The following is a 14,602-nucleotide window of genomic DNA, read 5'->3' as shown; positions in this document are numbered from 1 at the left end:
ACAATCATACTTACCTGAGGTCGACATTGTTATGTATGCAACCCTATGTAATCAGCATTCTACTGCCACCAGAAGACGTATCTGTTGGAGTCCCAAGGGATCCCAGCATCCCTTGGGAGCACTGTATATAAGCAGGCCTCCCATACTGTATGAACACTCTGAAGTTAGAATAAAGAGACTAAGGTCACACATTCACGTCTACAGTACTCAATCACATTACTTTATGAAGGACATAACAACTGGCGACGAGATAACGAACCATCACATGAAAATGCAGAGAACTGTTGGTATCCTGGAGAAATTTTCAGAAGGGGATGATTGGGAGGCCTTCGTGGAGCGACTCGACCAATACTTTGTGGCCAATGAGCTGGAAGGAGATGAGAACGCTGCCAAACGAAGGGCGATCCTCTTCATCGTCTGCGGGGCAACAATCTATGGCCTCATGAAGAATCTTCTTGCTCTGGTGAAACCAACAACCAAATCGTATGAAGAACTGTGTACGCTGGTCCGGGAGCACCTGAATCCGAAGGAGAGCGTTCTGATGGCAAGGTATCGATTTTACACATGTCAACAGTCTGAAGTCCAGGAAGTGGCGAGCTACGTCACCGATCTAAGGCGCCTTGCAGGACATTGCGAATTTGATGGATTCCTGGAGCGAATGCTAAGAGACATTTTTTTTTTCCTGGCATTGGCCATGAGGTTATCCTTCGCAAACTATTGAAACACCGAACCTGAGCAAAGCCATAACGATAGCCCAGGCATTTATGTCCACCAGCGATAACACCAAACAAATTTCGCAGCATAAAGATGTTTCGGCAAGTACTGTACACAAAGTAACATAGTTTTCAGGGAGGAATGCATATGGCAGAACGTACACGCCTGCAGCTGCACGACCTCAGATGACTCAGAGTCCACCATCAAGCGTTAATGCGAGGCAGTTAACACTTTGTTGGTGCTGCGGAGGTGATCATCGAGCCCATCAATGCCGCTTCAAACACTATGCATGTTTGAAACACTGTGGAACAATGGGACACCTCCAGCGAATGTGCAGACGAGCTGCAAACCATGCAAACCACCATGTTGCAGAGGAAGACCAATCCATGGCAGATCAAACTGAACTAGAGAGACTCAAACCGAGGAGGCAGAAGTGTACGGGGTACACACCTTCACTACGAAATGTCCACCGATCATGTTAAAAGTTGAACTGAACGGAATTCCAGTATCCATGGAATTGGACACGGGTGCGAGTCAGTCAATCATGAGCAAAAAGGCCTTCAACAGGCTGTGGTGCAACAAGGCACACAGGCCCAAGCTGAGCCCCATTCACACCAAGCTGAGAATTTACACTAAAGAGCTGATCCCTGTAATTGGCAGCGCAGTAGTAAAAGTCTCCTATGACGGAGCAGTGCACGAACTACCACTATGGATAGTACCAGGAGATGGCCCCACACTGTTCGGCAGAAGCTGGCTGGGAAAAATCCACTTGAACTGGGACGACATCCAAGCGCTTTCATCGGTCGATGATGCCTCATGTGCCCAGGTTCTGAGCAAGTTTCCATCGCTGTTTGAGCCAGGCAACGGAAGTTTCTCGGGGGCAAAGGTGCAGATCCACTTGGTTCCCGGTACACGACCCATCCACCACAAGGCACGTCCGGTGCTATACATGATGCGAGAGAAAGTGGAGATCGAGCTGGACAGTCTGCAACGAGAGGGCATCGTCGCACCGGTGAAGTTCAACGAGTGGGCCAGTCTAATTGTTCCGGTTCTCAAGGGCGATGGCACGGTCAGAATTTGCGGGTACTATAAAGTAACGATTAACCGTTTTTCGCTAAGGACCAGTACCCGCTACCCAAGGCAGATGGCCTATTTGCGACGCTGGCAGGAGGGAAGACGTTCACCAACTTGTACCTGACCTCGGCCTACATGACGCAGGAGCTGGCGGAATCTTCGAAAGGCTTCACCTGCATCAACACACACAAAGGTCTGTTCATCTACAATAGATGCCCGTTTGGGATTCGATCGGCCGCGGCTATTTTTCAAAGGAACATGGAGAGTCTGCTAAAGTCGGTTCCATGCACCGTGGTTTTCCAGGACGACATACTGGTCACAGGTCGGGACACCACTGAACATGGAAGAGGTTCTAAGTCGGCTAGATCGTGTGGGACTCAGGTTGAAACACTCTAAGTGTGTTTTCCTGGCACCAGAGGTCGTGTTCTTAGGGAGAAGAATTGCGGCAGATGGCATCAGACCCACCGACGTCAAGATGAAGGCCATCAAGAATGCGCCAAGACCACAGAACGTGATGTAGCTGCGGTCGTTCCTGGGACTCCTCAATTATTTTGGTAATTTCTTACCTGGGTTAAGCACCTTGCTAGAACCTCTACACGTGTTGCTACGCAAGGGAGATGACTGGGTATGAGGTAAATCACAAGAGACAGCTTTTGAGAAAGCCTGAAATCTGTTATGTTCAAACAAACTGCTTGTCCTGTATGATCCAGGTAAATGTTTAGTGCTAGCTTGCGATGCGTCTTCATATGGGGTCGGGTGTGTGTTACAAGCAAACGAATCGGGAACATTGCAACCGGTCGCTTATGCGTCCAGGAGCTTGTCCAAGGCCGAAAGAGCCTACAGCATGATTGAAAAAGCTCTAGCATGTGTTTACGGGGTAAAAAAAAGCACCAGTATCTGTTTGGGCTTAAGTTCAAGTTAGAAACTGACCACAAGCTACTCATATCGCTGTTCTCAGAGAGCAAAGGTATCAATACCAATGCCTCTGCTCGCATCCAAAGATGGGTGCTCGCGCTGTCCGCCTATAACTATGTAATTCGCCATAGGCCAGGCACAGAGAACTGTGCTGATGCCCTCAGTCGGCTACTATTGCCCACCACCGGAAATGGCACAGCCTGCAGACGTGCTCTTGGTGATGGATGCATTTGAAAACGAAACGTCACCCGTTATGGCCCGCCAGATCAGGACCTGGACCAGCCAGGATCCTTTACTGTCCCTTGTAAAAAAACTGTGTCCTCCATGGGAGTTGGTCCAGCGTCCCAGCAGAGATGCATGAAGAGATCAAGCCGTTCCAGCGGCGTAAAGACGAAATGTCCATACAGGCGGACTGTCTTTTATGGGGTAATCACGTGGTTTTGCCCAAGAAAGGCAGGGAAACATTCATACGCGACCTACAAAATACCCACCCAGGCATAGTACCGATGAAAGCTATAGCCAGATCCCATGTGTGGTGGCCCGGCATCAACTCAGATTTGGAGTCTTGCATGCGACAATGCAACACTTGCTCTCAACTGAGCAATGCACCTTGGGAGGCACCGCTAAGTTTGTGGTCATGGCCCTCCAAGCCGTGGTATAGGATCCACTTTTACTTCGCTGGCCCGTTTCTAGGTAAAATGTTCTTGGTTGTTGTGGAAGCTTATTCAAAGTGGATTGAGTGTGTAATAATGTCTGTAAGCACATCCACTGCCACCATCGAAGACCTATGAGCCACATTTGCCAAGCACGGCCTGCCTGATGTCCTTGTCAGCGACAATGGACCGTGCTTCACCAACGCTGAATTCAAAGAATTCATGACCCGCAATGGGATCAAGCACGTCACACCTGTCCCGTTCAAGCCCGCATCCAACGGCCAGGCAGAACGGGCAATCCAAACCATCAAGCAAAGCTTGAAACGCGTGTCGGAAGGCTCCCTGCAGACCCGCTTCTCCCAAGTCCTGCTCAGCTACCGCACCAGACCCCACTCGCTCACCGGGGTTCCTCCAGCCGAGCTGCTCATGAAAAGGGCACTCAAAGCAAGGCTTTCTCTCGTCCACCCTGATCTCCATGATCACGCCGAGGGCAGGCGGCATTAACAAAGCATGTACCATGATCGTGCAAATTTGTCACGCGATATTGAAGTCAATGACCCTGTGTTTGTATTCAACTATGGACATGGTCCTAAATGGCTTGCTGGCACTGTCATAGCCAAAAAAGGGAGTAGGGTGTTTCAGGTCAAACTCGCAAATGGACTAACTTGCAGAAAGCATTTGGACCAAACCAAACTGTGATTCACAGACAGCCACGAGCAACCTGAAGAGGACACCACCAACTTCGACCCTCCGACACACACACAAGTGGCAACTGACATAACGGTTAACCACGAAACTGAACTAATCATCCCCAGCAGCCTAGCAAGGCCAGCTGCGCAGCAGCCCAGCGAAGAACCAACCAACTCACCTGCACCTGTGTTTGTACCGAGACGATCGACTAGGGAGCGGAAAGCCCCAGATCGTCTCACCCTGTAAATTAGTGTACTATTAACTTTGGGAGGGGGTGATGTTATGTATGCAACCCTATGTAACCAGCATTCTACCGCCATCAGAGGGTGCATCTGTTGGAGTCCCAAGGGATCCCAGCATCCCTTAGGAGCACTGTATATAAGCAGACCTCCCATGCTGTACGGGCACTCTGGAGTTAGAATAAAGAGACTAAGGTCACACTTACTCACGTCTACAGTACTCAATCACATTACTTTATTAAGGACATAACAGACATTACTTACGTCTCCGCAGCCGGTACAGCTCGAACCGCCCACTTTCACAGGTGGTCCCAGCACGCCGTTCTACGCAGCGTTACGGGTCGGGCGGGAGGCAAAAATCGATCTGGTGAGGGGCATTGCACACTGGCTCACCTTTTCTGAGCGGTAATGCTCTGTGCCCTGCCGAAACCGGCCCCAAAAACCTCGGTGGAGCACTGGAAGCTTGCCGCTCGCCCAGAAGAGCTCTCCGCCGCCATTGCCACCCCTCCGGGGCAAAAACAGAGGAAGCCAAGAGCGAAAATCCAGCCCAAATAGTTTGATAATTGTATTTATATTTAACATTTTTTGTGACTCAGTCCAGGTGCCATTTTATCTTCAAGATGTGAATTGATAGTCCAGATACTTATGAGAACTGAAATGAAATGGCAGATTTTCTCACAGCAGGGAATGGTCAATAGGTGTTTCTGTGGGAAGGGTTGGCCAGCAAGCTCTCGGCCCAGATAGAGGGATAGTTATTAGCAGCCTGCTACCTGTTTAATTCTTCTGGATTCAAAGAGGTTGAGGTAAAGTGCTTAGATAAACTCTATAAATTTGTATTACAGTTACTGGTCCAAATTTGATAGTTGTCGCAATTTCGTTATTTTTGTATCCAGGGATGTGTCGGTTAAAACTAATCAAGTGAAATCTGTTATTTTAATATTTACTTTTAATAAACAAAGTGACTATTTGTACTGTGCTTTTGCTGTGGGGTCCCTGCCCTAGATCCTCCCGCCCCAGTCGCAGAACACCGAGCTCCCCGCTGAGCCTCGAGCTCGCCTCTCGGAAGTCGAGCCCAGAGCCGGGTGGAGAGCACTGGGCAGAAAGAGCTGGTGGGCGACTGGGGCGGGGGGGGGGGGGGGGGGGGGCGTTGGGGGGGGAAGAGAAAGAGAGAGGGAGCCTGATTGTTGGGGGGGGGGTAAGAGAGAGCCTGTTTGGGGGGGTCGGGGGGACGAGGGCCTGATTGGGGGAAGAGAGAGAACCTATTTGGGGGAGGAGGGGGAAGAGAGGGCCTGGTTGGGGGGAGGGGGGGGAAGAGAGAGCCTGGTTGGTTGGGGGGGCAGGCGCAGAGTGGGGGAAGAGCGGGAACTCAAGGAAGACAAATCACGTTCTTCCCTCCCCCTTTACACCCACACTCGACATCATTGGAGTGGATGAAATCCAGAAGTCACGACATTGACACTTCATACCCAAAGATGGGAGGAAAAGCAATGTGTGAGGAGGACACAAAAAATCTGCAAAAGGACATAGACAGGCTAAATGAGTGGGCAAAATTTGGCAGATGGAGTATAATATTGGAAAGTGTGAGGTCATGCACTTTGGCAGGAAAAATCAAAGAGCATGTTATTATTTAAATGGAGAAAGATTGCAAAGTGCCGCAGTACAGCCGGACTTGGGGGTACTTGTGCATGAAACACAAAAAGGTTAGCATGCAGATGCAGCAAGTGATCAGGAAGGCCAATGGAATCTTGGCCTTTATTGCAAAGGGGATGGAGTATAAAAGCAGGGAAGTCTTGCTGCAGCTATATAAGGTGAGGCCACACCTGGAATACTGCATGCAATTTTGGTTTCCATATTTGAGAAATGATATACTTGCTTTGGAGGCAGTTCAGAGAAGGCTCACTAGGTTAATTCCCGAGATGGGGGTTGACTTATGAGGAAAGGTTGAGTAGGTTGAGCCTCTACTCACTGGAGTTCAGAAGAATGAGAGGTGATCTTTCGAAACGTATAAGATTATGAGGGGGCTTGACAAGATGGATGCAGAGAGGATGTTTCCACTGATGGGGGAGTCTAGAACTAGAAGGCATGATCTTAGAATAAGGGGCCGCCCATTTAAAACTGAGATGAGGAGAAATTTCTTCTCTCAGAGGATTGTGGATCTGTGGAATTAGCTGCCTCGGAGAGCTGTGGAAGCTGGGACATTGAATAAATTTAAGACAGTTTCTTGAACGATAAGGGGATAAGGGGTTATGTAGAGCAGGCAGGGAAGTGGACCTGAGTCCATGATCGGATCAGCCATGATTGTATTAAATGGCGGAGCAGGCTCAAGGGGCCGTATGGCCTACTCCTGCTCCTATTTCTTATGTTCTTATGTAAGGTCATGCACGCGCTTGGGTAAGGGACTTAGGCAGGGGGAGGGATGCACTTGCACTGGGGTAAGGGACTTCAGCTGGGGGAGGGCGCAGGGGGGGGGCAGGGTAAGGGACTCTGGCTGGGGGAGGGACGCATTTGCGCTGGGGTAAGAGACTTCGGCTGGCACTTGGTGGCTTCTGGGAGATCTATGCTCTGTGGCTTCTGGAAGTCCAAGTGGATCGAGTTACAATTTGCGAAGTCAGTGGGCTGGGCAGTTCCAGTTACACATTCCAAGGGGACCAACCAGAGACAAGGGGCAGCCACTTTTACAGTACAAATAAACGCATCCTTTAATAAACCGTATTTGCAATTTGTGGCATAAGTTTCACAGCCTGATAAAGTGTTGAGTCTTTTGATAGCTGAAGGCTAAAAGAACACAAAAGAGATTGTGCCGATTCAGTGAAGTAAGTACAGTAACAAGGGTATCTGTTCTATCCCTGGGCAACGCTCCATTATCAGAGATTGTACATAAATAAGGTCACACATCAGTTTGTAGGGAGTGGGAATTATCCTCAACACTGAGCGCCAGAGAAATATCTGGTCAAATCCTAAACAATTCACACGTGATTTCAAATTCCACCATGGCAGTTTCAGAATTTGAAGTCAGTTTTTTAAAAAAGTCTGGCATTAAAAGGTGGTACGAGTAAATGTGAACATGAAACTGTTGGATATTGTAAAAAGCCACCTGGTTCACTAATGTTCTTTATAGATGGAAACCTTCCATCTTTATCCAATAAAGCCTATATGTGACTCCAGCCCCATACCAATGTAGTTGACTCTTAACTGCCCTCTAAAGTGGCCTAACAAGCCACTCAAACCACTAGAATAAAAGCTCAACATTATCCAGAGCAAAGCAGTCCACTTGATCGGCACCCCATTCACCAGCTTAAACATCTAGGGGTCGAAATTGCTCCTTTTGTTAAGAGGCAGTAACGGGTTGCTACGCAGCTACCGCTCCATTGGGGCGGAGGGGCCGACATTTTTGAAATTGCTTTCCTCCCATTTTGTGGCAGTATAAGGTACTGCCCCACTGGTGTTTCCACCCCGTCGGCCACACGGTGACCCCTTACCGACTCCTTTCCACCACCCATGTGGGAAATTGCCCCACGGGAGTGGATCGGCCGTCGCTCAAAGTGCCCCTGACAGCATTTCCCGGCAGGAAGTTGCCAATGGCAGGGTGGTGCGTCCGCTCTTAAAGGGGAGGGTGCAATGTCGCGACCGCCGTTTTATTTTAATTGTTGGCCGACTCCAAAGTCGGCCCGACAATGGCAGCCACAGGTTCGGCTGGGCCACCAACTGGCAGCCCGGCACCCCCTCTTGAGTACCAGGCCGCCGGGTGGCCGAAACCCTCCCTGGTGGCATGACTAAAGTTTATGCAGAGCTCGCAGAGGCCCTCCCCTTTAACTGAAGGGGAGGGATCTTGTATCGCGCTGACATGGTCAATGCGGCGCTCATGACACTGTCTGCCTTCTGCCCTGCTCCCCATTGACTTCCGCCCCGTCACCATCCGACTTCACCGTCCCGACAGAAAAAAATTCAAAAAGTGGGCAAAATCGATCAAAACACCGCCCCAACGATTGAGGTGGTAAATCACCCAAAAAATGTTAAGTGCGCCCCGTTTAGTGCGGAGGGCAATTTTGCCCCCCTACTCTCTCCACTACCAGCATACTGTGGCTACAGAGTGCACTATTATAGGATGCACAGCAGTAAGTCACCAAGGTTTCTTTGGCAGCACCTCCAAAATCCACGGCCTACACCATCCAGAAGTCCAGGACAGCGGGTGCATAGGAATACCATCACCTCCAAGTTACACACCATCCTGACTAGGACATATATCGTCATGTCTGCTCTTGCCCCGACTTGGAAAGTCATCAATTTAGCTTGCAATTTCCACCCTTCCCTTGCCTTCACAGGGCCCATCTTTCACTCTTCTCTTCCTCGACTTCTATATCTCCATTTCTGGGGATAGGCTATTGACCAATATTCACTCATCATCATCATCATAAGCAGTCCCTCGGAATTGAGGTAGACTTGTTTCTACTCCTGAAGTGAGTTCTTTGGTGGCTGGAGAGTCCAATACGAGAGCCACATACTCTGTCACAGTTGGGACAGACAGTCGTTGAGGGAAGGGGTGAGTGGGACTGGTTTGCCGCACGCTCCTTCCGCTGCCTGCGCTTGACCTCTGCATGCTCTCGGCGTTGAGGCTCGAAGTGCTCAACGCCCTCCCGGATGCACTTTCTCCACTTAGGGCGGTCTTTGGCCAGGGACTCCCAGGTGTCAGTGGTGATGTCGCACTTTATCAGGGAGGCTTTGAGGGTGTCCTTGTAAGGTTTCCGCTGCCCACCTTTGGCTCGTTTGCCATGAAGGAGCTCCGCATAGAGCACTTGCTTTGGGAGTCTCGTGTCTGGCACGCGAACTATGTGACCTGCTCAGCAAAGCTGATCGAGTGTGGTCAGTGCTTCAATGCTGGGGATGTTAGCCTGGACGAGGACACTGATGTTGGTGCACCTGTCCTCCCAGGGGATTTGCAGGATCTTGCGGAGACATCGTTGGTGATATATCTCCAGCGACTTGAGGTGCCTTCTGTACATCGTCCATGCCTCTGAGCCATAGAGGAGGGTGGGTATTACTACAGCCCTGTAGACCATGAGCTTGGTGGTAGATTTGAGGGCCTGGTCTTCGAACATTCTTTTCATCAGGCAGCTGAAGGCTGCACTGGCGCACTGGAGGCGGTGTTGAATCTCCGCATCAATGTCTGCTTTTGTTGACAAGAGGCTACCGAGGTATGGGAAATGGTCCATGCTGTCGAGGGCTGCGCCGTGGATCTTGATGACTGCGAGGCAGTGCTGTGCAGTGAGGGCAGGCAGGTGGAGGACCTTTGTCTTACAAATGCTTAGTGTAAGGCCCATGCTTTCATATGCCTCAGTAAATACATCGATAATATCCACTGTAGCTCAACGACAGAGGTTGGGGTGGTCTTGGACCTGGCCTGGAGGCGGCATAGGTTAAACAGCTTCCCACTGGTTCTGTAGTTTAGTTCCACTCCAACAGGGAGCTTGTTGACTGTGAGGTGAAGCATGGCAGCGAGGAAGATTGAGAAGAGGGTTGGAGCGGTGACGTAGCCCTGTTTGACCCCGGTCCGGACGTGGATTGGGTCTGTAATGGATCCGTTGGTAAGGATCACGGCCTGCATGTCATCTTGGAGCAGGCAAAGGATGTTGACAAACTTTTGGCGGCATCCGAAACGGAGGAGGATGCTCCATAGACCCTCGCGGTTGACAGTGTCAACGGCCTTTGTAAGGTCGATAAAAGCCATGTATAAGGGCTAGCGCTGCTCCCTGTATTTTTCCTGCAGCTGTCGCGCTGCAAAGATCACGTCCGTTGTGCCCCGTAGGGGACGAAATCTGCACTGTGACTGGGAGGAGTTCCTCGGCCACAGGGAGAAGACGGTTGAGGAGAGCTCCAGCGACAACTTTCCCAGTGGTTGAAAGCAGGGATAGCAGGGAGATTCCCCTGTAGTTGCCGCAGTGGGACTTGTCCCCTTTTTTAAAGATGGTCATGATCACCGCATCTCTGAGATCTCCCGGCATGCTCTCCTCCCTCCAGATGAGAGAGATGAGGTCATGTATCCGCGCCAATAGCACCTCGCCGCCATACTTTAGCGCCTCAGCAGGGATTCCATCTGCTCCCGTAGACTTGTTGTTTTTGAGCTGTTTTATTGCTTTTCCTACCTCCTGCAGCGTTGGGGTTTCACTGAGGTGGTGGCGGGTAGCATGCTGCGGGATGGAGTCGAGAACATTCGTGTCAAAGGCAGAGTCTTGATTGAGGAGATCTTCGAAGTGCTCCTTCCAGCGGGCCCTGACAGCCTCGGTGTCCTTGATGAGTGTTTCCCCGTTCTTGACCAGCAGTGGGGTGGGGCCTTGGGAGTTTGGACCATAGGTAGCCTTGACTGCGATGAAGAATCCTCGCATATCATTGCTGTTGGCCAGCTGCTGTATCTCCTGTGCTTTCTCCATCCACCACCTGTTCTTTAGGTCTGTAATGTTGCTTTGCTGCTCCCGAGTTGGGTTGTTGCTGGAGGTTCAGAAATGCTCTGTGCTTGCGATCTATTAGTTCATGGATCGCCTGATCGTTTTCATCAAACCAGTCCTGGTGTTTTCTGGTTGAGTGACCAAGTGTCTCTTCACAGGCACTGGTTATGGAGGCCTGGAGGGCAGACCAAGCGCTGTGGGCATTCAACGTCTCAGGGTCATCAAGGCACGCCAGGTTCGCTGTGAGGCGCTGGCTGTATAGGGTTCTCTTAGCTGGGTCTTTAAATGCCCCGGCATTGACTTTTTTGCGGCAATGCTTCTGCTGCCCTCTCTGCTTTGAGGCTATGTTAATGTCAATGATGGATCGGATTAGGCGGCGGGCCATCCAGCAGTCGTCAGCTCCTGTCACGGCGCGGGTGATGTGCACATCCTTGCGATCCCTGGCTCGGATGATGACATAGTCGAGCAGGTGCCAGTGTTTGGAGTGAGGGTGTCGCCACGATGCCTTGTATTTGTCCCTCTGGCAGAACTGGGTGTTGGTAATGAAGTGTTCCTGTTCTAGACATTTTGTCAGGAGTAGAGTACCGCTGGAATTGGCTTTCCCTACCCACTCTCTGCCAATCACGCCTCCCAGAGGGCTGTGTCTTTGCTGACCCTGGCGTTGAAGTCACCTAGGAGGATCAATTTGTCACCCGCGGGGACGCGGGACAGGGATGTTTCGAGGTTGGAATAAAAACCCTCTTTGGTCTCATCCATTGCATCGAGTGTTGGAGCGTACGCACTAATGATTGTGGTGCATTGGTTCCGGGATAGGGTAAGTCGGAAAGTCATGAGGCGTTCATTAACTCTGCAGGGGGAGTCTTTGAGGTGGTTGACCAGCTCATTTTTGATGGCAAAGCCGACTCCGTGAAGGCAACGTTCTTTCTCAGTGGCACCCTGGTCCACTTTTCAATCACCCCAACACTCCCTCCCCTTCTCATGGCACCTTCCCATGCAAGCACAGGAGATACAACACCTGCCTCTTTACCTCCTCCCTTCTCTACATTACAACAGTGACCACACTCTAAAAGTTCTTCATTGGCTGCAAAGTGCTTTGAGATGTCTATAAGCCCACTGACTCCCACAGCCAAGTTGACTATGCTTCCTCCCACCCCGCTTCCTGTAAGGACTCTATTCCATTCTCCCAATTTCTCCGTCTTCATTCTGACGATGCCACCTTCCATGCCAGTGCTTCCAATATGTCTTCCTTTTTCCTTAACCAAGGAGTCCCCTTCACCGTGGTTGACAGGCCCCTCGACCGTGTCTGTCCCAATTCCCACACTTCTGCTCTCACCCCTTCCCTTTCCTCCCAGAACCACAATAGGCTTCTCCTTGTCCTCACCTTCCACCCCACACACTCCATATTCAACAGATCATTCTCCACCAATTCCACCCCAAGTGATGCCACCACCAAACACATCTTCCCCTCCTCCCATTTCAGCATTCCAGCGTTCCCTCAGTGACAGCCTGGTCCACTCTTCAATCCCCCAACACTCCCTCCCTTTCTCATGGCAGCTTCCCATGCAAGCACAGGAGCACAAGCCCTTTACCTCCTCCCTTCCCTACATTACAACAGTGACCACACTCAAAAAGTACTTTATTGGCTGTAAAGTGCTTTGAGATGTCTGGTGGTTGTGAAAGGCGCGATATAAATCCAAGTCTTTCTTTCTTTTTTCCCACTGTCCAGGTGCCCAAACAGTCCTTCCAGGTGAAACAGTGATTTACTTGTACTTCTTTCAATTTAGTATTCACTGCTTCCGATGTGGTCTCCTCTACATTGGTGATGACCGCTTTGTGGAACATCTCCATTCAACTCCTACAGTGTTCCAATGAAGTTCAATGTTAGCTCGAAGAACAGCACCTCATCTCTTGATTAGGCACTTTAGGCCTTCTGGACTCAACATTGAGTTCAACAATTTCAGATTATAACAACTGCCCCCCATTGTTTCCAGATAGGAGCTGTTGGTAATGATTCTGCTATTCCCATTTACACCTCTTCTAGACCCATCTTTTGTTTCTTTACTTGTCCCATTACCATCTCCTTTTGTCTTTCACCATCATTATTTTTGACACAGATCTCCTTTTTGTTCTTTTATTTTCAAAAAGTTTTGATTTGTTTAAACATTAAGAAATATGGAATTACAGGATGGATAATAAAAAGCAGATGTCATTTATCGTCATTGCACCATTATTCTGATTGTTTACAATGGGTTATTCAATTTGTGATTCTGCAAGTGAACAAACAGCCCATGTAATAATCTGAAGCATTAGAGCAATTCAATTCACATTAAAAGGCCCACTGGTTACACCCAGGACTTTCTAAAGTTAATTCCTCCCCCCTTTCCCTGCCTCTGTACTTGTTTAAAATCTGTTACATCTCTTAACTTTTTCCAGTTCTGATGAAAGGTCATCGATGTACATGTTAACTTTGTTTCTCTCTCCACAGATGCTGCCTGACCTGCCAAGTTTTACCAGCATTTTCTGTTTTTATTTTAGCATTATATATAACTTGCAATGAAGGCAGAATGTCAGCATTTTTTAGGAATGTATCTTTGTTTTTCATCCTTTCGTACTTACTTTATCAGCCAGATCCCAAATTCTTATAGTACCATCATCACTTGCAGAGATTAGGAGGTCTTTACAGGGATGTGTGGCAAGGCCCCAAATCTCTCCTTCCATGTGTGCATCAATTAGGCTATTTGATGCTGCATTCTTTTCTCCAACTTCAATTATCTCACCATCTTTAGTTCCTACAAGTATTTTCCCCTGTAATCAACAAAAATGTTTATTAGGTAGAAAGCAGAGTAAAATGTGAGGAAATATCTGCAAAAAACTGAATGTCTGAAATAAAAAAACAAATCACATAGTATCGCAAAGGTGATGATTTTGTTTTATGGATAGTGAGGAATCTTTGTTCAATGCATTTAAGCAATAAATAAATTACAACATATTTTAAGGTAGCCTTAACTCTGGTGCAATAGGAGATGCTCATCTGAGGCTTGGGCAAAGGTAGATTGTTGGTGCAGAGAATTTTCCTGTGTGCTTCACCTGGATTGAGAATCCTTAATGGTGAGTGTGGTTGACAAAAAAAGTATTCCCTATGACATCCCTTATCTTGATCAGCATAGAAATTCAACTTTCTTACAAAAATATACTGCACCTGTGCTGGGAGTGCAGAGATCAGATTATTACAGAGAATTTCTGGAACAGCAATATTGTAGTTCTCCATGTGCAAACTCAAGCTTCATGTTACATTATTGATTGTGTTTTGTAACATACTGATAACATACAATCTTAATTTTCCAAATATGAAACATTGACTGCTTCAGATTAGGAATCCCATATTGAAGCATAATACTAAGCATAACACAGTGTCTGTACAAGAACAACTTTGAGTCATAATGGAGAGAATTTTAACATTCAGAAGTGCGTGTGTTTAGGTGTGGATGGGTGGGTCATGGAAAATGTCAATGTGTCCGAAAGCTGGCTCCAACACGCTGACTTCCAGGTTTAACTCAAGTGTGTTCAATTGTGTGCGGAACCTCATCCGGAGGTAGGTTAGCGATTTGAATATTTAAATCAGTGAATTGCAGCTTTATTTTAGCCTGCATTTAAAGTTAATGGCGTATGCACAGGTTTCCCAGGTTTCCTAAAACTGATTGAAACCAAGGCAAGAAGAGAATGGCAATTAATGGGGCTCATTAAAAGTCAGGCATACAAACTGGGAAAGGGTTTGTTGAGATAGTACTTGTGGTTAGCGGTTAATTTCTGCATATTGGAGGTTATTGAGACTCAAGATCAGGATGGGTAGTGCCATGCCTGCCATACCATAGACTGA

The 14,602-nt window shown here is 48.7% G+C and overlaps 1 protein-coding gene across 6 annotated transcripts in view; it reads right to left on the bottom strand.

Annotated features, from left to right (window-relative positions):
• Positions 1–14,602, bottom strand: part of LOC139273131 (echinoderm microtubule-associated protein-like 6) — an 816,712-nt gene that overhangs the window by 59,277 nt on the left and 742,833 nt on the right. For all 6 annotated transcript variants that reach the window (XM_070889552.1, XM_070889554.1, XM_070889555.1 and 3 more), the window contains one exon: positions 13,342–13,530. In XM_070889552.1, the coding sequence (XP_070745653.1) occupies positions 13,342–13,530 (189 nt within the window). The remainder of the gene's footprint in view (positions 1–13,341; positions 13,531–14,602) is intronic.

This window comes from Pristiophorus japonicus, chromosome 9 (assembly GCF_044704955.1).
Source record: "Pristiophorus japonicus isolate sPriJap1 chromosome 9, sPriJap1.hap1, whole genome shotgun sequence".
In the NCBI taxonomy this organism is placed as follows: domain Eukaryota; kingdom Metazoa; phylum Chordata; class Chondrichthyes; family Pristiophoridae; genus Pristiophorus; species Pristiophorus japonicus.
The sequence above is the reverse complement of the archived record's forward strand: the minus strand, read 5'-3'. Positions and strand labels throughout refer to the sequence as shown.